Source organism: Aythya fuligula, chromosome 1 (assembly GCF_009819795.1).
Source record: "Aythya fuligula isolate bAytFul2 chromosome 1, bAytFul2.pri, whole genome shotgun sequence".
NCBI lineage: Eukaryota > Metazoa > Chordata > Aves > Anseriformes > Anatidae > Aythya > Aythya fuligula.
Window position 1 is genome coordinate 67,896,438 of NC_045559.1, and position 24,122 is coordinate 67,920,559.

At 38.0% G+C, this 24,122-nt stretch overlaps 1 protein-coding gene across 1 annotated transcript in view; it reads left to right on the forward strand.

Moving 5' to 3' along the window:
• Positions 1–24,122, forward strand: part of PIK3C2G (phosphatidylinositol-4-phosphate 3-kinase catalytic subunit type 2 gamma) — a 209,369-nt gene that overhangs the window by 38,296 nt on the left and 146,951 nt on the right. The window contains 4 exon segments of the mRNA XM_032208221.1: positions 1,703–1,828; positions 4,503–4,539; positions 15,466–15,661; positions 21,532–21,654. Of these exon segments, the coding sequence (XP_032064112.1) occupies positions 1,703–1,828; positions 4,503–4,539; positions 15,466–15,661; positions 21,532–21,654 (482 nt within the window).

The window sequence follows — 24,122 nt, forward strand, 5'->3', positions numbered from 1 at the left end:
TTCTCTCCAGCAGTATAGCTATTGCTCTACTCAAGAATTACACTTGTGTTCATGTAATGCTGATTTACTTCTCAGAAATTGCCCCTGCATGTATTTTTCTGTATCAATATAAAATCCATTTTTCTAATAATCTGTATCCACATGCAGAGAACAACAAAATAATAACAAATGAAGATTGTATTTATTTACCATATGTATAGTATTGCATATATACACCTGTATATCATTTTTTACTCCACTGCACAGTAGACTAGCATATATAATACGTAATTCATATATAATGATAATATAGCACATATAATATTCTATAATGCTTTAGTTTTGTCATAGTTATAGATGCTAAGAAAGCTGTATCATTTGTAAAGGCTCCTACTTCTTTTGGCAATGTATGTGTGCATAGAGGGGAAATCCTACAAGAGCTCAATTTAAAAATCCAGGTGATAGGAGATAAATAAGCAGGAGGGAGAAGTGCACTCCTTGTAAATTGCCAAAGGGTGAATCAGCTTCAGTCCAAATGAAGGTCTAAAGTTTTCAAGAGATCACAGGCAGCCATAGCTTTTTTCTCGCTAGAGCCTCTAGTATGAAAAGATGTTGCTGTTTTTATTTTTTCATTAAACAAACAAAATCAACTTACATTTAAAAATACAGTTAAATATGAAATTAGTAACCTCGATATATTTTTATATTTATTTGTATTAATGATAGGTGTTAACCTTCTCAGTACTATCTGAATATAGAAACTTAGCTTGAAAACTGAAATTTCATCTTGGTTTGGTTTCATGCCCCTTTTAAGGCATGAAATGGATGAGTTAGAGAAATGACTTTATCAGTACATAGACATGCTGTAGCTGACTGAAAGGAATTTTTATCAGTAGGAAAACATGGAGAATATTTTGTAGAAGAGCTTCTGCTTTTTCAGAGAATGTTTTAAAATTTAAGGAAGTCATATAACTGTGTAGTAAACACATATTTATTTATTTATTTATTTATTTTCCTGAACATAGGGTACTTGATACTTATGAAGAGTTTTTCTTTCCTTTGGGATTCAAATTTCTTCTTGAATTCCCCAATGCATATCTGACATTATTCATGTAGAGATTTATTTTAATATGGTAATATTTAAAGATTTATGAATTTATTATCAATAAGATTTAATAGTTTGAACCATATATATATATATACTCTGCAGAAAAAAACAGTTACAAAACTACTCAGTCCACAGGTGTCAGTTTATGCAGCCTCCCACACAGTCACTAATTTTAGGAGGAACATGGATCTCTGCCATCTCTCACAGAGATGGGTAGGAGACAATAGTGGGGATAGATTCACAGTAGGATAAAAGCCTCAGAAAGTTTGTGAATCATTTAGGTTCAGATTTTCTATGAAGTTTCTTATAGTGCTTCTACACTTATGAAGTTCAGATAAACCTCCATTTTGCCTCAAGATCAGTCTTAGCAAATTTGTCACAGTTTTCAATGGGGTACATTTTGTGGAAGAGAATTGGATTACAAAAAAAAAAAAAAAAAAAAAAAAAAAAAAAAAAAAAGCTATACCTAGCAAACTATTGATCAGTAGCAAGTTTGACATAGCCAAACTAATGCTGTTTGCCTATTTAAAAAAACAACAACAACAACAACAACAACAACAACAACAAAAACAACCAAACAAAAAAACACTTTTCCTCTTCTGTCTCTGTTATCAGCAGCACAAAGTTGATAATGTGATTGAAGTTGCTAAAGCAATCTGCAGTATCCTCTGCTTTGTGGAAACCAGAGACATTACTGATGCAGTCAAGAAACTCCTTGCGGTGCCATTGGTGAAAGCACAGGTAAATAAAATAAATAAATAAATATATATATACAGACACACACTGAAGCCTTCTTAAGACTGCCTTGACAAGCTGATGTCCTATTTTATTTTTGGAAGTGGAGCTCGAATAGGTGTGTTTGCCAAATGGAGAAGATGCTTGCTTTCTCACACCATTGCCTTCTTACAAAGCTGTTCTTTCTCTTTCTTCCTTCTTTCTTTTCTTTCTAATGTTTTTTTTTGTCTTTGTCTCATGATATGTCTAACACCTGGGACAGAAAAGTAAACACTGGGCTATCTAATGTTAAATGGGTTAATTGGTGAATGTTAATTAAACATGCCTAACTACATAAAAGGAATTTAATTATTCCTGATAGACAGTTTGAGGTCCCATACATAAGACTGGAGAAAGCTAACAATTCATTTTATAACCTTTCTCATGTCATAGGAGTGACATACAGCAAATTAATTATCCTGTCATTCATATGCACTTACACTTGACAGGTTCAAACCCTTAAATGCTCATCATTTTACAGGGGCAAGGTTCTCACTAAGAGGTGAGAAGACTTGCCAAAAACCAGTGTATTAGTTGAAGTGATTTGAGTGATGCTCACAAAACACCTTTAATCTATGCCTTTGTTCATTTCTCTCATACGTTGAGGTGGGGATAGAGTGGAGCAGTAGCTTCCAGTACAGCACCCAAGCAAATAAACTCTAGAGTATCTGTGATGGTTTTCTGCAGATCTGGGTTGTAAGTAAAGCTATATGTTTCTGGAACAGGGGACACTAGAGCTCGCAGAGCAGATATTGAGCATGGTCCTGGACAGAACCAGCTGTGCCCTTCTAGAATTAGTTACGTGGGTGCTTTCTCTCTGAAGGGTAGAGTACTGAATGTTTTCTCAAGATGAAAAGCTGGTAAGTATTGTTAAGGAACAAGCTGCAAGAAAAAAACATAGCTCTGTTTTGATGATGTTGCTCAGAGCTGACCAGCTGATTCACTTAAGCGTACTCCCCTGCTTTCTTTCCAGGTCATGGTTCACTGTAAATCTTGTCTGTGTAGCATCCTAAATCTTTTTGTGTCTGCTGCAGTGTCAATTATTATAAATCACTATTCTGGTTAACTAACAGCATAAACATGTTTGTAACAGTGCACATTTTATCTGGCATGCCACTGATTCAAATGGAAATGAGAGTATCTCCATTTAAGAGGGTTTTTTTTTGTATTAGAGGGCAAATACAGTAGAGAAAGATAAAAGTAACAACAAGGCCTGCTTTTCAGTTAAACCTCAGGTTGTCCTCTGAGATGTCAGGCAGATCAATACCTTCCCCTTGAGAAAAGTATTTTGTCAACCCAGAATATTTAAGAGGTGGATAAAGAGCTTGCTCCTGTAAACAGATAGAAAGGAGTAACAGAAGATAGTCTCCTTTAGGAAGGAATTAGAGCAGAAGTAAAATACTAGGACTAATTTATTAAAACATTTATGTTGGAATGAATGGGAATTGTTTTAGTGTATTTTCTCTTTGTGTGTTCAGGTCAGCTCTGTGAATCCAACATGTAAACCGCCTCTTCCGACTCGCTTATATTTACTGAGTATCCCTAAGTCCATTTTCAGTGAATTCCAACAGACAGATATAGTGGTCAAAGAGACAGATTTGCAGCCCAGTTAGTATTGCTTGTCCCGCCTGTCATTACATGAAGAATAAGGTAATGCGATAAAAAACTAAGAGTGCAGGTCATCTTTCTCAAGTTTAATGTTTCTGTTGATCATGTTAGCTTCTGCTTTTCTTCTGAGTCACTGTCATGCAAAGACTGTTCTAAAATTAGTGACGAACTGATTGTTATTATTAGGCAAATAATTGAATTATGAGCTGATCTATTCTGTTGTGTAAAATGAATAAAAATAAAATAAAACCTGCTCCAAGGGTTTCCAGCTTGCCCTTGCTCATTCCATAGCATGTGTCCAATGCTGGGGAATTTCCAGCTCTGCTTTATAGACTGTCTCCAATATATCGAGGTTCTACTGAACCAATTTCCATGTACTTCCTTGTATAGATGGAGTAATACTCTTTCCTTTTTCTGTCTTCTATCTATTTCAGTTATGAGCTCTTCAGAGAAAGGAACGCCTTTCTTTATCTATATGTACATTCTCTAGAATAGCAGAGTGCTGGTCCTGGCTAGAATTTCCAGAGAGTAAAAATGTTAAGTGATGGTGGTCATGATAATGATTGTGTTTGCTCATCTGTAGTGAGAGAAATGATACTGTTCTTAAATACACTCTTTTGAATGTTAAAGTTGAATGTTTTATCACTAGTCTTAAAATACTTTTCTGTCCTAATATTCCCATAAGAAGCTGCTTGTCTTCACGCTTCGGTTGAAGAATACTGACTAGATTGTTACCATTTTTTTTTATTTTTTTTTTTGAAAGAAATACAGTTTTAAGATATTGAGTTCTTTGTTCTTCTAACATTTCCTTTCAGGCTTTGTTAGTTGAACTTTTTGCCTGTCCCTTGAAACCTTCCTATAAAGTCTGTCTACAACCTTGACTGACACCCGTCTCCCCTTAGTCCCTTACCTGGTGAAGCAAACCTGACTAACAGCTGACTTGAAACAAACTGAGGGAGGGGAGTTGAACTGCTGCTGCACCAGCATATGCTGCTGCTATATGCTTCTTACTCATCTGAGAAATAAGTGCTAGGATAGTCTATTAGACTGGCAATCTGTAAAAAGTTCAGGTCTGAGTCTATGAAGAGCCTCATCTTGCTCAGCAGCCACAGAAGTATAAATGTCATAAGTCAGTAAAGTATATTTCTGCATGTTCTATAACTCAAATGCAGCTCAATTTTATGAAAACAGAGATTACACATTATATAAAACTACATTATACATAGAATAGTATATATATATATATAAAACAAATCAGATTTTACTCATGTTTACAAATATTTATACAAACATAAACTGGTTTTATACAAACCACTTCTCTTCTGTATCAACATATGCAGCCAGAATTAGTACTCTGTTTGGATGCTTTATGGAGTACCAACTCCTCCAATCCCTTTTCAAGTCAATCTCACACTGAAGTGTAGGGGTATTTAATGTGAGTTACAAATCCTGGTCAAGTGATTAAATCTTGCCGTATTAGTCTATCCTGTCAATCTGCTTTGTGTTTCTATTATGCTCATCAACACAGTATCCCAAAGACTTTTTGTTAGGGTGGAAGACAGGAAGGGTGCCTAACTGCTACAAGGATCAGTCTTTTCTCAGACAAGCAAGTAACTTGCACAACTGAAATGAAATTTGAGGCTACCTGTCACATCTCAAATACTGCAGCATTACAGTCTGGGTAAGGGCAAAATGCCAGAAGAAAAGTTCTAATTGACTTTTCACCATGTTTTCATGATGCTTTAGTGTAATGTATGGTATGATTTTGTTTGGAATGCCTTTTAACATTTTCATTTGGCAAGCTCTGTGTGCATATAATGTATCAGGGAAACTACTGCTTACTCCTTCCAATGTAAATTACATAGGATGCAATACACGTTTGCTATTTGATATGTGCAGGTATACATATCTGTACATGGGTGCTTGCTTACTTTAAAAACAACAACAACAACAAAAAACACTGTTTCTATTTTTTCATTTTTTGGGGAAAAGCAAAACAAAACAAAACAAAACAAAAAAAAACAAAAACAAAACAAAACAAAACAAAACAAAACAAAAAACACAAACTTTCTTCAAATTTGTGTTCAATTAAACTATACTTATTGCCCTCTTACTGCCTCACTGCCAGTACCATGAATTCCTCCAGTATGGCTAAGACTAAGATGTTATGAAAGCAACTGGAACAAGTGATAGTTTCTTCTTAACTGATTGTGTCTCTTTATAAAGGTGATTCATTCAGTCTCTAACCAATCTAACCCTGGGAGTTTAAAATCCGTTCAGGGGAAATACTGGGCCTGCTGTACAATTAACATTTTTCATCTCTCCTTTTTCTTCCCTTCTTACAGCAGCTTACAAAAAGTCCTATGAGATCAAATCCTGCCAGAACAGGCACTAATCCACTGTATGTTAAATGGGCTACACTGTGTTGAAATTATAAGTGCTGTTCCAAAAGGTTGTTTACTTTCCAAAATCTGAGAGAATTGAACAAAGGTCCCCATTCCCATTTGTCTTGCTGCATATAAAGATTGTGAAAACATATTTCTCAACACAGAGGTTGCTTTTCTCCCCTCAAGTAAGCATTTGACTCCTCTTCATATTTACCAGACAACTGCTGACAACTCCAAGATGGGTATCTGAGGGATGATATACTTTGAGCATTGCACTTCATATGTCACATACACATGAAATGCCATTTTTAAGATGCCTCTTGCTGAATACATGTGTATTAATATGTAGCATCCTCAACCTGTTGCAGAGGGATTAATGACTGTAAAGGATAATAAACCTTGCGGGGACATGGGTTTATAGTGCAAGCCGTGGGCATACTGAAGCACCAAATTACCTTGACAGACTCTCTGGTTGAGTCACACCTCAGTTAACATATTTCTATGTCACCTTGGTAAATGAGAGTCTGATGTAGGAGCCAGACAAAAATAGGGCTGACTGTGCTGCCAGCAGGGGAAGCTTTTGAGCTGAAGCTGGCTTGGTGCTGAGCTCCACGTCCTGCCAGCAGATTTTCTTATATGGAGAGGCAAGTACGTGCACTGTAGCAACTTTTATTTTTACCCAGTGTCTGAGAAGCCTGGAGCGAGGCCTGACTGTGGCAGCTATTGGACTTGGGAATTTAGTAGAGCAGCTTTAAAAATAAATAAATAAATAAATAAAAATAAAATCTTTAAAGTTAGCCTGGACATTTCAGGCTACATAACTTACCTGACTTTCAGAGGCTATAAGCACCCAGCAGTTCCCATCCACAGCACTGGGGCACCTGAAGCGAGAATCCAGGTACTGCCCTGGATGTTAGGCATCAAGAGCTGTGGTTAGTCAGCCAGGGCCTAAATGACCCATGGATCACTGTGCCTGGTATTTCCTGTTGGTCAATCCTAGTTAGCTGTCTGCTTGAAGGCCTTTGAAGGCATAGCTGTTTGTGCTGATTTGTTGCAGGAAAACAGCCTATAGGCTCCCTGAGCAGGAAGTTGGTGTTCCTCAGCTTGGAGAGGAGGCCAAAAACCTGGCTGAGCAGGCCGAGGTGTTGTGGTATTTGTCTATACAAGATATGCAAAAGAATGGATGGGGTTTTCTTATCTCTAGAAAACCAATGCAAAGGCTGAAGATGTGTATGCACCTTAAATGCAGATTAAGTGCTTCTTTGTATTTTGACGTTCTTAAATACTGCCAGAAATCCCATCCTGAGCAACTTGTCTGAGCTGCTAGAGGGAGCAGGGGCTAGAGATGGAAGGTAGGTAAGTAATACTGGTCATCAGTCATGACCAGTATTGTCATAACAACATTCCCCTTTTTCACCCCAAACAACTTTATTTCCCATGAGTACTGTCCCTAACACCATTTTATGTGCTATCTGTTCTTTTCTGAAGTAACTGATTACTTTTTCCCTTGGGTTTTATCTTTCCAGAATACACTTCAATGTGTGGAAACACCAGACAAAGGTAAAGTGTTATTTTTTAAAAATTCAAGATGTCATCAGAAAATACATGTTTTGCTGTTTTTTTGTATTAGTGAACTGTTTTAGTTTGCATGTTGCAGATGTTTATGTATTCAGTTACATGGTAATTATGCTAAATACAAATTTAAGTGATACAAAAATATAAATGAAACATAGCATTTCCCAGATGAAAGAACATATTATAGTTAGTGGTGATCATAGTAGTGATGACAATGTTATTTTTATTAGCTCTTCTTAACCCTGACTATTTATGTAGAGAAAAGAGAAAATAAGGAACTTCCTAGAAGCCTGAAAAAATAATTTTGTGCGTGGCTTTTCTCCTCAACTCTAGTAATTTTCATTCCTCCTTCCTTAAGCTTCAGTTCTTTGTCATCTTTCATTGTGTAAACAGTGTTGTCTGGCATGATATACTGTCATAAAAGTAGGTTAATTAACAGTAATGGACAAAATGATATACCCTACCTTATTTAATCCCTCAGATAAAATCCACTTAGCATCACTGCCTCAGTACTGTTAGCATTACTACAGAGCTGCTCCCAGGCTAAGGGATGAGCAGGAGTCTGTCCTCTTATGAATGTCTGTGTTGGGTTCCCTGCGGTGACACCTCCTGGGCTCAGGTCCTGCCCTACCCCATCGTGGCTGCCTGCATCCTGTAACCAGAGCACTACGCTGACACTCTCAAAGGGGCAGCCGTCTGCATTTCAGGATGAGACAAGGTGTGCTGCAGAATGGCCGTCTGTCTGTTTTGTTTGAGGAAAAAAGTGTCCATTTAAGATGTACTTTTTCTCATTCCCTCTTTTAGCTGCTCTTGTTGCAATTTGCCCAGAGAGGTAAAGAGGTGAACCAACCACAAAGATTGCAGCAGCATTTCAAACACAGATGTGATTTAAACGAAGGACTCCAAATGCCAGGCTTGTTGTTTCACCATTATTCAGTTTCACAAACAGCAAACAAAGAAACAGCAATTCTATTTGTAAACTGCTAAGAAAAGCTAAGCAGCAAGGGGACCAGGGGAGTATGGGGAGAACATGCAGGTGTGGAAGGGAGCAGCTGGATGGTAAGGAGTTTATATGATTATTTTCTCTTGGATATAGTCATTTATCCCTTAAACATTACTAATGGAAAAAAATGGTTGAATACAAAAAGGAATTAATAGTTACTAATCAACATCTACCTTGGAAATCACCCACTGTTCCAGAAAACCTGTCTGGAAAGGAGTTAAAGCATTCCTGTACTTAATGATATTTTCAAGGTTGGGCTTCACCGAATCAGCAGCTTCCTCAAGGAAAATCTGATTTCTTGAGTATAAGCAAAGGAATCTCTCAGCTTTTTACTCTACTTTTCTGCACCTATTTATTTATGCCAGGAAACTTTTAACTGCAAATACTTATACTACTGTTTGTTCTCGGCACGCCTGAATTTCATAACAATTGTAGGATCCTTTTGGTAATGTAATATTAGAAACTGCAACTTACTGATTGCAAGTCAGAACTTGCCAGGCCATTAGTAATTCTGTGTAGAAGACTACATTCAAAGTTTTCCAGGGTAATCAAAAATTCATTTACATGCACTGATATACATTTCATGTATGTATTAACACACTGTGCATTACATCTAGACCTACTAAATAAACTTCTAAAAGACAGCAAAATATTTAAAGCTAGGCAAACATGTTAAAACAAAAAAGTCTAGATCTCATATCGAAGCCTGTTATTAAGGTTATGTTTGATTTAAAAAAAAAAAAAAAAAAAAAGTAAAAGAGCAATGCCCAAAACTGATCTGCTGGAACCTAGAACTCATGCCCAGGAGGTGGATAAAAGCATTACACACATCTGTTCTTTTGGGGATCAAGAGCTTTCTTCAGTCACAAACACCTCAGTGCTCACCTTCATGATAATACCATGGGGTCTCCCATCCTGAGGATACTGAGCCTGAGAGGAATTCAGATGGTATTTTCACCTGCTGAGGCTAAAAGTAAAAATCACTTGGAAGGTAAGACCTGCATTCCAGGTGAAACTACCAGTGTTTCTTTTTTCCACCTCATTGGCTCCCTGCCCTCTTTTTACTTCATTATGCTTAGCTGGCTAAATGGCATGCATGAAAAAATTTGCAAGCCTGTAAGTCAAAAGTAAAGTAAAATCACCATCTTAACCTAGGGCAGTTTTTTCCAGACCTAGGAGAAGTTAAAAAGCATGTTTTTTGCAGCACAATTGCAAACGAAGTCAGCACTGACAATTGAGAGGACAGGCTACATTTCCCATTTGTGCTGTTCTTTTCTGTTTCTTTTTTGTGTTCATGCTTATCTTCAAGAAAGCAGGATCAAACTCAAACAGCAGGAACAATAATCAGTTACTTCAGCTAATATTTTTTGCTGTTTTCCTCCTTCCCCCAAGTGACAGTTATTACCTCAAGTATCATAAAAGACTGCCAAATGGTGCTTTGCTTCTCTCCATTATAGCTTCTCACTCCCACAAAAGAGAAAAGGATATAAGATAATATCAAAGTGAAAGTTTTACTTATTAATTTATTTAGAAACAGCTTTATTTTTTCTCTTTAATAAAAGATTATCAGAGGTTTAATGTAAGTCATTCACCATGGACTACTCAGGTCAAAGTGTATATTCAAAATCTGAAGCCTTGATTTAGTGTTGCAATAACTGGTTCTATTAACAGTGTTGTCTCTGTAGACCAAATTATTCCATTGCTGTGAACAGAGTAGTACTCATCCATGCTACATGTAAGTATGGATCATGTTCTGTTCCCTATATGATGTCCTCAGAAAAATAATACTAATGTTGGACTGCTAAATGTGGTTTATTTTTCTTAATTCTGAGACATTATCACCTTTCTGCAGTATATAGTTTTCCCAGAAAATAAAGAATAAGATTATTCAAGTTAATAGAGATTTAACATTGTGGTTCACTGCAATCTAGAGTATGAAAAAGGCTGCATGCTGGTATAAAATTCACTTGGTGTGCCTTTCTCAAAAGTTGATGAATGAACGTTTATACACTGTCTACAGCCTTGTGACTTCAGGCAAGGATTTCACCAGATCAGACATGATAAGCAGCTTTTGGAACTTGATCCATAGTTCTCTGGGGCCCATCCCTGAAAGTCCAATATGCACCATGAACTGGTGATATTGAATCCAACAGTCTTTTCTATCAGAACTGCTGAAATTTCTCTTTTTGAGTGAATGTAGAAAACAGATGCCTTGATGATGATATATTTAACAAAATGAAGCTGTCGTTACATTTGAGGGTGTAAAGATCAGTGATTGAGTTTGGATTTGATAGTTACTTCTAGATCTGGTCATAAAAATATTTATCAAAGAAAAATAAAAATAAGAAAAAAAAAAAAAAGGAGGAAGGAGGAAAATGGGAGCTTTATTTTAAAGCTTTCCTATATTAAATGGAAAACCCTTCCTTCTTTCCCTGGGACAAAGCCATTATAATTTTGTTTTGGAAAGATCGCTTTTTGTTTTCAGAGCATAGAAAAATGTCAAGAGCTTTTATTGAATATATTTCATCTCCACAAGCCTCTCCTGCTTTGTTTTTAATTTTGAGCATGGTTCTTTAATTTTAAGCTGTTGCTGTGTTACATCTTGATATGTTTTCTTGAAAGTCAAGTTGTTGACTAAGACCTAGTTGTCAAGTTGTAAGTTGTTGACTGACAGCTTAGTCAAGCTGTTAACTAAGACCAATTTTTGTATAACTACAATCCCCCAGTCCTCAAAAACAAAACAAAACAAAACAAAACAAAAAAACAGTTGCAAAAACATTTTGTGTACTAGTACTAGGACAACAGCAGATTTTTAAGTTTCTTTCAAAAGATAATTCACAGGATTCTTCAGTTAACAGGAGAAAACACCAAAAATATTGGTGCATGGAAACTTCAGCTGGTCAGTTTGGGCATTGCAGCCTTTTCATGTTTTGCCTTTTTCTTATTCATTTTCTTCTGACAGTAGTCTAATTCATATTCCTTAGCACCTCAGCTAAATCTTGAGGGTGAGCCTTTCACTCAAAATAAGTGAGAAAGAGTAATGTCAAAATCAAGTTCTCCAAAATATCTTTGAGAATCTTAAAGATAAGAATCTTAAGCCTTCCATTCAAATTCTTTTCAACCAGGTATTTGTTGTGTCTTACCTGGAGAAAACGTGTACAGAATCAGACAGGGCATGTTTAATATATATTAAGTTGATGTCATCTGCTAGCAAAGTGCCTACTCTGTTTGCAAGGTCTGATACTGAAATCTTAAGTGAATTGTAAAACTGGACTGAGAAAAAGAAAGTACTTTTTTTTTTTTTTTTTTTTTTTAAATAAGGAATAAGCTAGTATATTGCTTACTATCTCTTGAAAGTACATGCAGGTATATTCATTTACATTTTCAGGGATGGCATGGGTTGTTCTGTTTCTCATCAACAGTGAAATTAATGCCTTCAAACTTCAAGTACAAGGAGCATGTGTCAGAAATAAACATATCTGGCAGTTGTCATTAAAATTCTCTTCCCTTGTTTTCATCTCATTTCCATAGTGGAACAGTGAGAAGGTGATGCTGAATAAATCCATACCAGCAATAAATTGAGGCTTCAGTTGTGAGATTATTAATCTCAGTCACAATTCACTTTTTGATGTGGTATACTCATCATACCCTTGGAGATTAACTATGCATGGGACACCTTTTTGGAAAATAAACTCGGGCATACCTAAAACTTTGGATCTGCTATAGATCTGCCTACAGCCTTTGCTATGTAAATTATCGAAACGCTATAGTCCTTTCTCATCTATGATTTATTAGTCATTAAAAGCAGTAAAGCTCTCTGGCTTCATGAATGGGCTGTGTAGTCTTAGTGTATTAAATCCTATTCAGCAGTTCAAAAAAATACAGTGAAAAGGTGCTGACCAACTCTTGTGAATAATGGACGCTTACAGACTAGCCAAGATGTTTGTCTCTAATTTAGCTAATTGCCATCAGGCTTAATGAGTGAAGAGTGGGGAAAGGGCTGACTGTGGCATAAAAACCACTGGGTGGTTTTAAACTGAGAACTGATAAGTAAAAAAGCACATGTAGGAAAAAAATGTTGTAGTTGCAGACCAAGTCATACTTGGACATTTGCTTACACTTGAGGAACTGTATTCATGAGAAGAATCATGCTGGATCTCCTACTAATTATGTAAATAACGCTGAAATTTCATTCATCTCCTTTTGCTGGTGGTCAGACTGATTGCCCCATTGCTGTCTTCACCTTTCATGCCATCTTAGCAACAGAACCAGTCTGCAGCACCCACCAGAGCCTGCTTCCAAACTGGCTCTGTTTCCGCAGTTGGGCACAGATTCTGCAAATTCTTGGGTGAAAGAGAGAAACAGAAAAGAAAGAAAATTTCCCAGCTTCCTTCACCGGTGTTTGTGTGTATGTCTCACAGATAGTGCCTGTAACTATGTGAAGACTTTTAACCTTGCCCTGTCTAGCCACATAGCTCTTGTAGGACGAGCAGATCCCTGACACAGGAAACCTTTTTCACCTCACCACTGACAAAATGAAGCATGTAACAAGTAAATGAGGTAATGAAATGTGTTTTTCCTTATGTTTTTCCTTTTCTCCCTCAGTTTTGGGGGATTTTGTTTTTACCTATTTGATGTTCAGTTATGTCTCTCAGGTAGCTGGATAGAATCATTCCTCTGCAAATGTGGCCAGTGGACGAGAGTTTGGATACAACAATAGGCATCTAGCCTGTGAAAATCTTCTATTAGGGAAAATGTTTACACATTACCTTATTGTGTATGTTTCACGATTATTATTTTTTCTTTCTGCAAGGAATATTTCCTTCTTTCTGTGGCTTCGTTGATATGTGATACATTTCCTCTTGTTCTTGAAAAAAACATGAATAATTGCCATATAGCATAGAATACAGGTTGTATAAACTGCAGGGCCAAAGGGCATGATTCAGCAAACAGCTGGAAGTTTTATAAGGATTCCAAACTCCGTTGCCCCTCATTTTGGAGAAAATGCTGAAGAGGTTGTATTTGGCAATCATTCACTTCAGAGGGCCAATTTGCATAAACAAGGACTTTGCTATTACATTACTTCTACCTATCTGTCTCTTTGAACAGATTGGAGTCAGGGAGTCTTTTAAATAGCTGTTTTTCCTCACTGTAAATACTGTGCTATGGTAAAAATCCACTGATGTTCTCTTCTAGACCTCTTAAAAAGGTTTTATGTATATGACTATAGGGAATTCCTTGGAATGTAAAAGAATTCAGTGCAAATTAAACATTTAGTTTGGAAGGTGTACATCTTATTGCGCAACCAAGAGAACTGGGTTTCAGAATAATATAGTATCCTATAGAAAAATGCATTAAAGCTAAAGGTAGAGCAATTATGGAAAATGATTATAAATAGAGAAAATAGTAGAGAGCATAATTAAAAAGAAATAAGAAAAATATGGTAGGCACAGAACTGTATAAAAAACAGAGTAAAAAGCCTGAGTTTTCTTAATTGATTGGTCTCTAAAATGATTCTGCTCATGTATGTGGAAGATGATTACAACCAGAGAATATGTGTTATTCTAGCCAGTCCTTCATGTGTGCAGTAACTCCAGTCAGTATTTCCAGTAGCAAACTTTACTATATATTGAACTATTTCAAAGTTGAGTATGTCTGTATTGTTATATAATTTAAATGTCTTCTTTATAGAATGAAGATGGATATAAAATGCAATTCCTTTGGACTTTTTGCCATGCATTTTGTGACTCAATAATCCTGAGTATTCTCTAGTTTAAAGGCCAAAGGTATCAAAGAAGGGAAATAAAGTTCCAGACCAGTGATATTTTGTTTGGAGACATTTCCAGTAGGAAACTGGGATAGATAAATTCAGTGAATCATGCTGTCTGTAGCTCTGTAGCTGATATTGGTCAGGATACTTGCTCCTATCCCAAATATTTAAAGCTAATGCAGATAAGTGTCAGGCTTCTTGTTCCCGGGACTTTTTTTTTGTTTGTTTGTTTTTTGGTAATAGATACTACTACATGGCGAATAAATGGCTACTGATTGCAGTGTCCTGACAAGTGGAGGGAGTATGTTGAGAACTGTGGCAAAAGGTGATAAATGTGTGTTCTTGTTCATGTAGAAACTTGGGAGATAGAGGGGAGGAGAGGGAGAATTTTGGATACCCTTCTGGGAGCCAAATCCTTCTGATCTTGGAATGATACAATGTGCTCTGACACTTCTTTCCTCAAACTGTCCCTTACCTGAGAAATAAGAGTGCTTGTACCATCTACATTCACTTGATGGAGGCTGCAGGGGCTGGGAATTTTAATTTACAATGGCAATCAGTCAGTCCCCAGCAACTCCAGAAATGCAGAGAGAGGGAAGGTGAATAAAAGCCAGTAATTGCAGAAAAAGAGTACTGCAGAGCTGACGCCAAAAGGAAATAACATAAATAAAGGTGCAATGTAAATGAGTGGACAGCCTGCTTTTGATGTAACTGTGTAGATACATCTTTCAGTGTCTGTGGAATGTTATGACCAATACTTGACCATGTCTAATTGTGGCTGATGTTATATATATTTTGTGAGTTGTTTATGTGTATTTGCAATAGCTTTACAGTCCTAAAATTTAACCAGTGCCTTTTCTTCATTCTACAGCAGCATTGCTATTTCCCTTGAAATAAGCAACTACTTAGTTGCATAAATTACAAAATGCTTACATAATACAAATTCTTCCAGCACAAAAATTAACAGGCTGAAATGATGTATCTGAGGCACACGCTAACTTGCTGTAGTTTAAAAGGCGTACTTGGAAAATGCCTTAATTTGAAGGCACTGTAATGAAAGACTGCTAATGATACACCAGAAATGAGCTAAGGCTGGTTTCAGAAGCACAGATGGCTAATTGGCTTCAGTTGGTAGGTTATATCATTTTAATTAAATTTTATTAGGAAGCATTTTAAAGCCATAACTGATGGTTTAAGATAAACATGCTTCATCACAACTGACCTATTGCTAACCTTTATTTATTTCTCTCTCTCCTCTTAGCATTAATGGAGGCTGCTGTGACTGAGCTCTCCATGGCCATCTCTCGTCTCATCCATGTTTACAGCAGCAGCTTTGAAACAGATTTCCAGCTTGCCAGCATACCTAAAAACCCTTCATGTGCAGACATCAGTCTCGATTCCCAGCTCAGCTTTACGGTTTATGCTGCCCATAACATACCAGAAGTGTGGGTGAACAGGTAGGAGGGGATCTAGCAAGTGTTCACAATAAGGGTGTTGTCTCATCTCTCACAATCACGTATTTTTAACGGGTGCTAGCTTACCTCTGTTGCTTTGGTGATTCTCCTGTATTAACATTAGAAACTAAGTTGGTGCATCTCCACGACTCTTTTAGCATAAAAAGCACCAACGTAAGTTGACTAAGTACGAGACTTCCAGGCCCCATTGATAGAAGGAGAATGGAAGAGGTGGCCTACATGGTTGCTCTTGACCAGTATGGAAGGATGTTAACAGGCAAAGTCAGAATGTCAACCTTGATGGGTATCTGTACAAATGCTTGTGTGACTGGCTTGCTCAGAGGGACAGAGGAGAGTATGTGTATTGCATGTCAAGAGAGTTTGGTCTGGGGCTTTGTGTGGCCTTTGCAGCACAAGTAACTGGAAGGGTTACCAAGTTAATCAGAGGGTGCTTGGTTAAACCCAATCTGAACGAGACTTTATGAGCAATTTTTGTTCATTGTGTATTCAAACCACATTACTCAGTAAGGCATGCGTATTGACAATCCTCTTTATAGATGTTGATTAAAATAAGTACAGTTTATGGGTCCAAGCATACCTGGTATATCCACCTGTCAGAGGAAATCAAAAAGGGTCACAACTTCAGTAAAAGGCTGATTGAAATATTCTTTTCAGCTTTTTTTTTTTTTTTTTTTTTTTTCAAATTAGTTGTCATTTCAAATAACTGCTTTTTCTACTCTATGTAAAACTGACGTTCTCCTCTTACCACTCCAGTAAAATCAGAGGGGAGATCACTACAGTCTGGTTACATTATTTTTATGACTGAAAATGCTGTTCTCCAAGTTTTTATTAGTACTTTCCCCTTGCTCCCACTTTACCTTGAATTCCAAATGACTGATTAAAAAACTGGGATCATTTGCATTAGACTGTGAGCAAAAGAGTGTACTATACAGCATTAGCTGTAATTAGCAGTTTAATAAAAATCTGTGAGAATTTGCATTAGTTAATGTAATAAATGGAGAACTACAATCACTATCCTGATATTGCAGATGGTTATAACATTCCCCTTGCATTTTATGTTTTACCAGAAAAATGTGAAATTACATATGGCCTAAAATGCCACTGATGTCTTGAACACTATGTTCAAGCATATGAAAATGAGAATCTATCTGTATTGGACTTTCGGAGGGCTGACTTTGAGCTGCTCAGGACACTGGTTGGTGGAGTCCCTTGGGAGGCGGTTCTGAAGGGCAGAGGGGTCCAGGAAGGCTGGGCGCTCTTCAAGAGGGAAGTCTTAATGGCGCAGGAACGGTCTGTTCCCACGTGCCCAAAGACGAGCTGGCGGGGAAGAAGACCGGCCTGGCTCAACAGAGAATTGTGGCTTGATCTTAGGAGGAAAAAGAGGGTTTATAAGCTTTGGAAAAGTGGGCAGGCCACTAAGGAGGACTTTAAAGAAGTAGCGAGGCTGTGCAGGGACAAAATTAGGAAGGCCAAAGCTCATCTGGAGCTCAATCTGGCTACTGCCGTTAAAGATAACAAAAAACGTTTCTATAAATACATCAACACAAAAAGGAGGACTAAGGAGAATCTCCATCCTTTACTGGATGCGGGGGGAAACTTAGTTACAAGAGATGAGGAAAAGGCGGAGGTGCTCAATGCCTTCTTTGCCTCAGTCTTTAGTGGCAATACCGGATGTTCTCTGGATACCCAGTACCCTGAGCTGGTGGAAGGGGATGGGGAGCAGGATGTGGCCCTCATTATCCATGAAGAACTGGTTGGTGACCTACTACGGCACTTAGATGTGCACAAGTCGATGGGGCCGGATGGGATCCACCCAAGGGTACTGAGGGAACTGGCAGAGGAGCTGGCCAAGCCACTGTCCATCATTTATCAACAGTCCTGGCTATCGGGGGAGGTCCCAATCGACTGGCGGCTAGCAAACGTGACGCCCATCTACAAGAAGGGCCGGAGGGCTGACCCGGGAAACTACAGGCCTGTCAGTTTGACCTCAGTGCCAGGAAAGCTCATGGAGCAGATCCTCCTGAGAGTCATCATGCAGCACTTGAAGGGGAAGCAGGCGATCAGGCCCAGTCAGCATGGCTTTATGAAAGGCAGGTCATGCCTGACGAACCTGATCTCCTTCTATGACAGAGTGACGCGCTGGGTGGATGAGGGAAGGCTGTGGATGTGGTCTACCTTGACTTCAGCAAGGCTTTTGACACCGTCTCCCACAGCATTCTCCTCAAGAAACTGGCTGCTCTTGGCTTGGACTGGCGCACGCTTCGTTGGGTTAGAAACTGGCTGGATAGCCGGGCCCAAAGAGTCGTGGTGAATGGAGCCAAGTCCAGTTGGAGGCCAGTCACTAGTGGCGTCCCCCAGGGCTCGGTGCTGGGGCCGGTCCTCTTTAATATCTTCATCGATGATCTGGACGAGGGCATCGAGTGCACCCTCAGTAAGTTCGCAGATGACACCAAGTTAGGTGCGTGTGTCAATCTGCTCGAGGGTAGGAAAGCTCTGCAGGAGGATCTGGATAGGCTGCACCGATGGGCTGAGGTCAACTGCATGAAGCTTAACAAGGCCAAGTGCCGGGTCCTGCACCTGGGGCGCAATAACCCCAAGCAGAGCTACAGGCTGGGAGAGGAATGGTTGGAAAGCTGCCAGGCAGAGAAGGACCTGGGAGTGATGGTGGACAGTCGGCTGAATATGAGCCAGCAGTGTGCTCAGGTGGCCAAGAAGGCCAACGGCATCCTGGCTTGTATTAGGAACAGTGTGGCCAGCAGGGCTAGGGAGGTGATCGTCCCCCTGTACTCAGCTCTGGTGAGGCCGCACCTCGAGTACTGTGTTCAGTTTTGGGCCCCTCGCTACAAGAAGGACATCGAGGTGCTTGAGCGGGTGCAGAGAAGGGCGACGAAGCTGGTGAGGGGCCTGGAGAACAAGTCCTACGAGGAGCGGCTGAGGGAGCTGGGCTTGTTCAGCCTGGAGAAGAGGAGGCTCAGGGGCGACCTTATCGCTCTTTTTAGGTACCTCAAGAGAGGCTGTAGCGAGGTGGGGGTTGGCCTGTTCTCCCACGTGCCTGGTGACAGGACGAGGGGGAATGGGTTTAAGTTGAGCCAGGGGAGTTTTAGGCTGGATGTTAGGAAGAACTTCTTCACTGAAAGGGTTGTGAGGCATTGGAACAGGCTGCCCAGGGAAGTGGTGGAGTCACCATCCTTGGAAGTCTTCAAAAGACGTTTAGATGTAGAGCTTAGGGATATGGTTTAGTGGAGGGCTGTTAGAGTTAGGTTGGAGGTTGGACTCGATGACCTTGAGGTCTCTTCCAACCTAGAAAATTCTGTGATTCTCTGTGATATGTTCTTCCTTAATCTTCCCTTCCAGTCTTTCCAATATTCATACATAACATGAATTTCTTAACATAGACTGCAGTCCATGTCACCTACTTTCCTCAGATACTTTTACTAACTTCATACCCACATTCCTCATGGTTATTTCTGTACTATATAATTTCATGCTGACCATGTCACAGCACTTGTTTTTCCCTCTCCAGAAGGTCAGATTTTATGATCTTGCTGCTGATCATAACATTATTTTAGTACATTTATTTGCATAAATATAATATATACAATATAAATGTTAGAATTTAGACATCTCTGACTATCTGTCTCTCATTGTTTCTTCATACATTCAAGTATGTAATAAACAGCTTTTCCTCTAATTGTTTGGGATAAGGGAGGGGGACCTACCTTTGTTTTACAGAATCATTTTAGTGTCTCAACAAATTCCTCTCAAGCTCACTTTTGTGGGTTGGCACTTTATCAATTTCTATATTTATGCTCTCAATTTCTCTATTCCAGTCTTAATGTTCTCCTTGAAAAAATAGGTACAGACCTTACCAGTTGCAGAATAATGTTGCAACCCTTTCTTTATGGTATTTTAATTCCTTCTTGTTTCTGTTATCAGTTTGTTCTTTTGTCTCATTTAGAACCTAAGCAGATGTTCCCTATTTGATGCCAATGGCATAATATTGCTAGCATCAGCTTTGGCTGCATTTGTTTCTATAGCCCAAAATTCAAATACTTCTCTATTTCAGGATGATATAAAATGATCTTTGGGACAAGACTAGAGTGCCATGCCTTTGAACTGATAGGGAGGATACCTAGGCAAAACATTCTACAAATAATCAGGGAATATCTGAGTTGGAAGGGACCCACAAGGATCATCGTGTCCAAGTTCTGGGTCACCAAAGGACCACACAAAAACAAACAAAATAAAACAGGTCATGTGTTTGAGAGCATTGTCCAAACACTTCTTGAATTCCAGCAGGCTCAGTGTAGTGACTACTTCCTTGGGGAGCCTGTTCCAGCGCCCACCACCCTCTCAGTGAAGAAACTTTTCCCGATATCCGTCCTGATCCTCTCCTGTCGCAGCTCCATGCTGTTCCCTTGGTACTGTCTCTGTCAGCAGAGAGCAGAGCTCAGTGCCTGCCCCTCCATTTCTCTCTTGAGGAAGTTCTAGACCACAGTGTGGCTTCTCCTCAGTCTGCTCTTCTCCAGGCTGAACAAGCCAAGTCCTCCAACCACTCCTGATATGTCTTCCCCTCCAGACCCTTTACCATCTTTGTTACCCTCCTTTGGACACTCTAACAATTTTAGACATATATGTTGAAGCATGTGCACTCTGAACTTAAACATTGCATAAAGATTAATCTTTCCAGGATTAGGTCTTAGGGTATGTAAATCAGGGATATATCACTATATTGTGTATCAATAATTCTGTTTAAACAGCAGTGCTTAATCACTTTATGGTAAAACAATCTATTATTTTCTTCACTATACTCCAATTGTTTGTAGCCTTTGGACTCTCGAAAATAGATGCCATATTTAAGAGCAAAAGCTTTTCTTACTCTTGGTATTTTTTTCCTTTCTTTGCATAGATACCTCATAGATACTACACATTAAAAAAAAAATAATACATCTGCTACAATAATTCTAACAATTATTATAACATTCTGGAAGAGATCAACAACAGTGCTTGTAAATAAGGCAAAGCCAGGAAGCTTGACTCTGCAAATGCTTCAGACTTGCTCTTCAGATTTGACTCCATTTTCTTTCCCATGTTCATCGTTCTTATACAGCATGTGGTCTAAAGCTGAGTGTGACAATTTTTTTAGGATTTTAGGAGGATCTGGATGTTACAAGACTAATTAACAACATTAGTTGATTGTAAAATATTCCTCTCGTTTTGACCAAAAATAAATAAATAAATATTTCAGTAAGAAGAATATGAAACCAAGAAGTAGATGCAGACCTGAATTACACTGTGAAACCAGTCAGATAAGTATGTGACAAATACCAGCACAGATGTCTTTAATGCTTCTTCTGCAATAAATGTATAGATTCCCTTAATTATTACCCTGTTGTATTATGTTTGTTTTTTTTTGTTTTGGTGGTTGTTGTTGTTATTACAGATTGAAAAAAGTAAGTGTAAATAGTTTGCTGACTGAAGTTATATGATGACCAAGTTGAAACACTTCAAACCTTATGTCTAAACTGCAATAATGCAATTTATGCAACTGCATTGACTGCAATAGTGAGGAGAAAAAAAAAAAAAGTTAATGCCAAAAATCTGGACCAGAATTTAAGGTGTCTTGAAGACTTTTCTTGAACTCTGAACATTAAAGTGTAGATTTTTAAAAATAAAACATTAAAATGAGATTCTTTATTTTTTATTCTCTTGCTACATAAGAACAGGCACTCACAAGTTTATGAACAGATAGCCCTAATGAACAGTTAGCCTTTTATGAACTGTTTAGCAATGGTAAACCATGCTGGACATATTACATTGCAGTTAATCTTTTTTTCCTTTTCTCTTTGTAGTTACAAAGTTTTTTCTTTTTCCTGTTCACTGACCTACGCTGGGAAGACAATATGTCAAGTGAAGATTTGCAAACGTATACCAGTTAAAAGATCCTTCTTTTTCCTGGCAGAGTGGAATGAGAAGTAAGTTTTGGTCCATGTTTGATGTATGCTTTTCTGAAGATTTTACCAACTGAATGTTAATTTAAAACAAAACAGAACAAAGGCCCACATTTTTATTATGTATCTTCTGTGCAAATTAAACCCCACAGAATTCAGAGAAATTTAGGGAGGTAGGAGTGGGAAAGGAATGGGATAGGCAAAGGGAAGAGCAATAGCACTAAGCTAAGTCTGGTCTGAGAATAAACTAAACTCAGCTGGTCTGAGAATAGCTTTTGTTCAGCACTGCTGGCTTTGGGAAAATGCTGAAACTGAAAGGAGGTACAAGAGCCTATATTTTGGTTCTCTTGTGAGGACTTTGCACTTTGGATCCACCTCTAAATAGATATGCAATCCAGCTTGAGAACTTATTGTAACATTTCTTTAATTCTTTGTTTAGAAAGGACCGTGGCTGTTGATTTTTATGTAAGCAGTCTGGTTTTAAATTGAGGACCTTTCGTTTAAGAGAATAGAATTTTAGAATAAAGGCTGCCAATTGCCTGCCATGTGCCTGTCTGCTTTGAGGAAAATAACTCAATTGAAAAGCAAGGCACAAACTTAAATAGCATTCAGTTTAGGCAATGGAATGACAAAAGGCATATTTGCAATAGGTTGGAAAGAAGTAGGCTTTTTGTTTATTTATATTTTTACATTTTGGTAACGTTCTCTGGATTTCTGAGCATGACATTTTTATATTTAGTCTTTCAAAATTTTTATATTTTATATTGCCATTGTATTCTAAATCTGAAAGTAGCTTGATTACATTGTAATTGAACAAAGAGTACAATTAATCTAAAAGGTGCTTTGTTACATTATAATTGAATATAAAATGTATAATCCATTTACTTTTTTTTTTTTGCCTTCCTCTAAACTATTAATCAGTTTTAAGCTGGTCTAATGGAGCAAGACAGTTTTATGTCAAACCCATTGCATTTCTATCTTAATAGTTTTTGTTGAATTCTTACACAACACTCCTGAACAGATGAGAGAAGCTTAGTATGAATGCCCTACTGTTAAGAAATAAAATGGGTGCATTTCTGCATACATCTATTTGCAGACATATTTGCATATATATATATATGTCTGGAAATATGTCTGCAAATAGTTAATTTGGGGCCTACTATCTTCTTTGATACCTCAGTTGAGTCCATAAAGTTTGTGTTGAACCCTTACTCTTTTGTATGACTGGGAACGAACTGCTGTCTTTGTGTTGAAAAAGTTGGATTGTTCCCATTGGCTCTGTAGCAATTTTCACTTTTACCCATGTTTTAGTCAAATTCTTTGTTTTGGTACATATGGACAGATATAATTCAAATATAGAGGAAGGACTATATTGTTTATGAGTACTTTTGGCTTTTAAAACGTGGCTGATTCCTTGCTGGAAAGCCTGTTACACACAACCTCCTTGTAAAGCAAAATACAAGGCAATAGAATAAAAATAAATTCTTCAGACATGACTGGAACTCTGCTCTTCTTCCATTTCTGTGAAAACACAAGGAAATCAGATGAAAGCTTCATTATTTCTGTTTAAACCTCTCCTTCTGCAAAATCCATACTAAATGTCTGCAATTCCAGCAAAGAGCTTAATGGAAAACAGGTAACCATGCACACCAAATTCTTTCATAGGTACTCATAAGAAGCTCTTAACACCAGAAACAAGATCTAGAATTGCATGAAACTTAGTAGTATTAGTTCACAAATGCACCTTTTTACTTTTTTTATTGTTGCATGAGTTTCAAAAATCATTTTCAAAATCTGAATCAAATTCCAAATTATAAAACCACAAATGTATATCTGTCTGGCAGGTTTTTCCATGTTTCCTTCCACCTTTCCACATAGAAATGGTTAGCCTAGATTTCTGTAAGCCTCAGATCGTAAGGGAAGGTTTCTTAGACTTAATGAGATCCAGAAGCACAAGCTGAGAATCTAGGCAGTCAGATGTGACATGATTTTAGTATGTTTTAGCTTGTATCTGGAACTGGATTTGCAAACAGCTGCTATTTTTAGCCCAAATGCAAAGGTCAGATGGGGTGCTTTAAGCCAGCCGATAGTCTTACATCTTGAGTTTTCCCTCCTGGTCTTTGATCCACCAGAATATTGCTTGCTTGACAGGGCAGATTTTATTCAGAAACAGGTGCTTATAACACACATGTTCTTACTTTAAAACTCACACAACACTTAACAGCAAAATCAAATGTTTTTTTTTTTTTTTTTCATAAAGAAGGGAGCTGACAGCTGTACTGAGTTGTGCTTAATACAGTGTGACTTTGGAACTGTATCCAAATATTAATCAGGATAGTAAGGTGACAAGATCTTTTCTGTATGACAACAGGCACAGGAAAGGAAATGTTTGTGGTTTTGGTTTTAATTTATACTAAATGTGAAATAGTTATCACAGTTGTATAATGGAAAATTGTGTTTTTGCTATTGGTGTTGCTAACTCTCAAAACAAG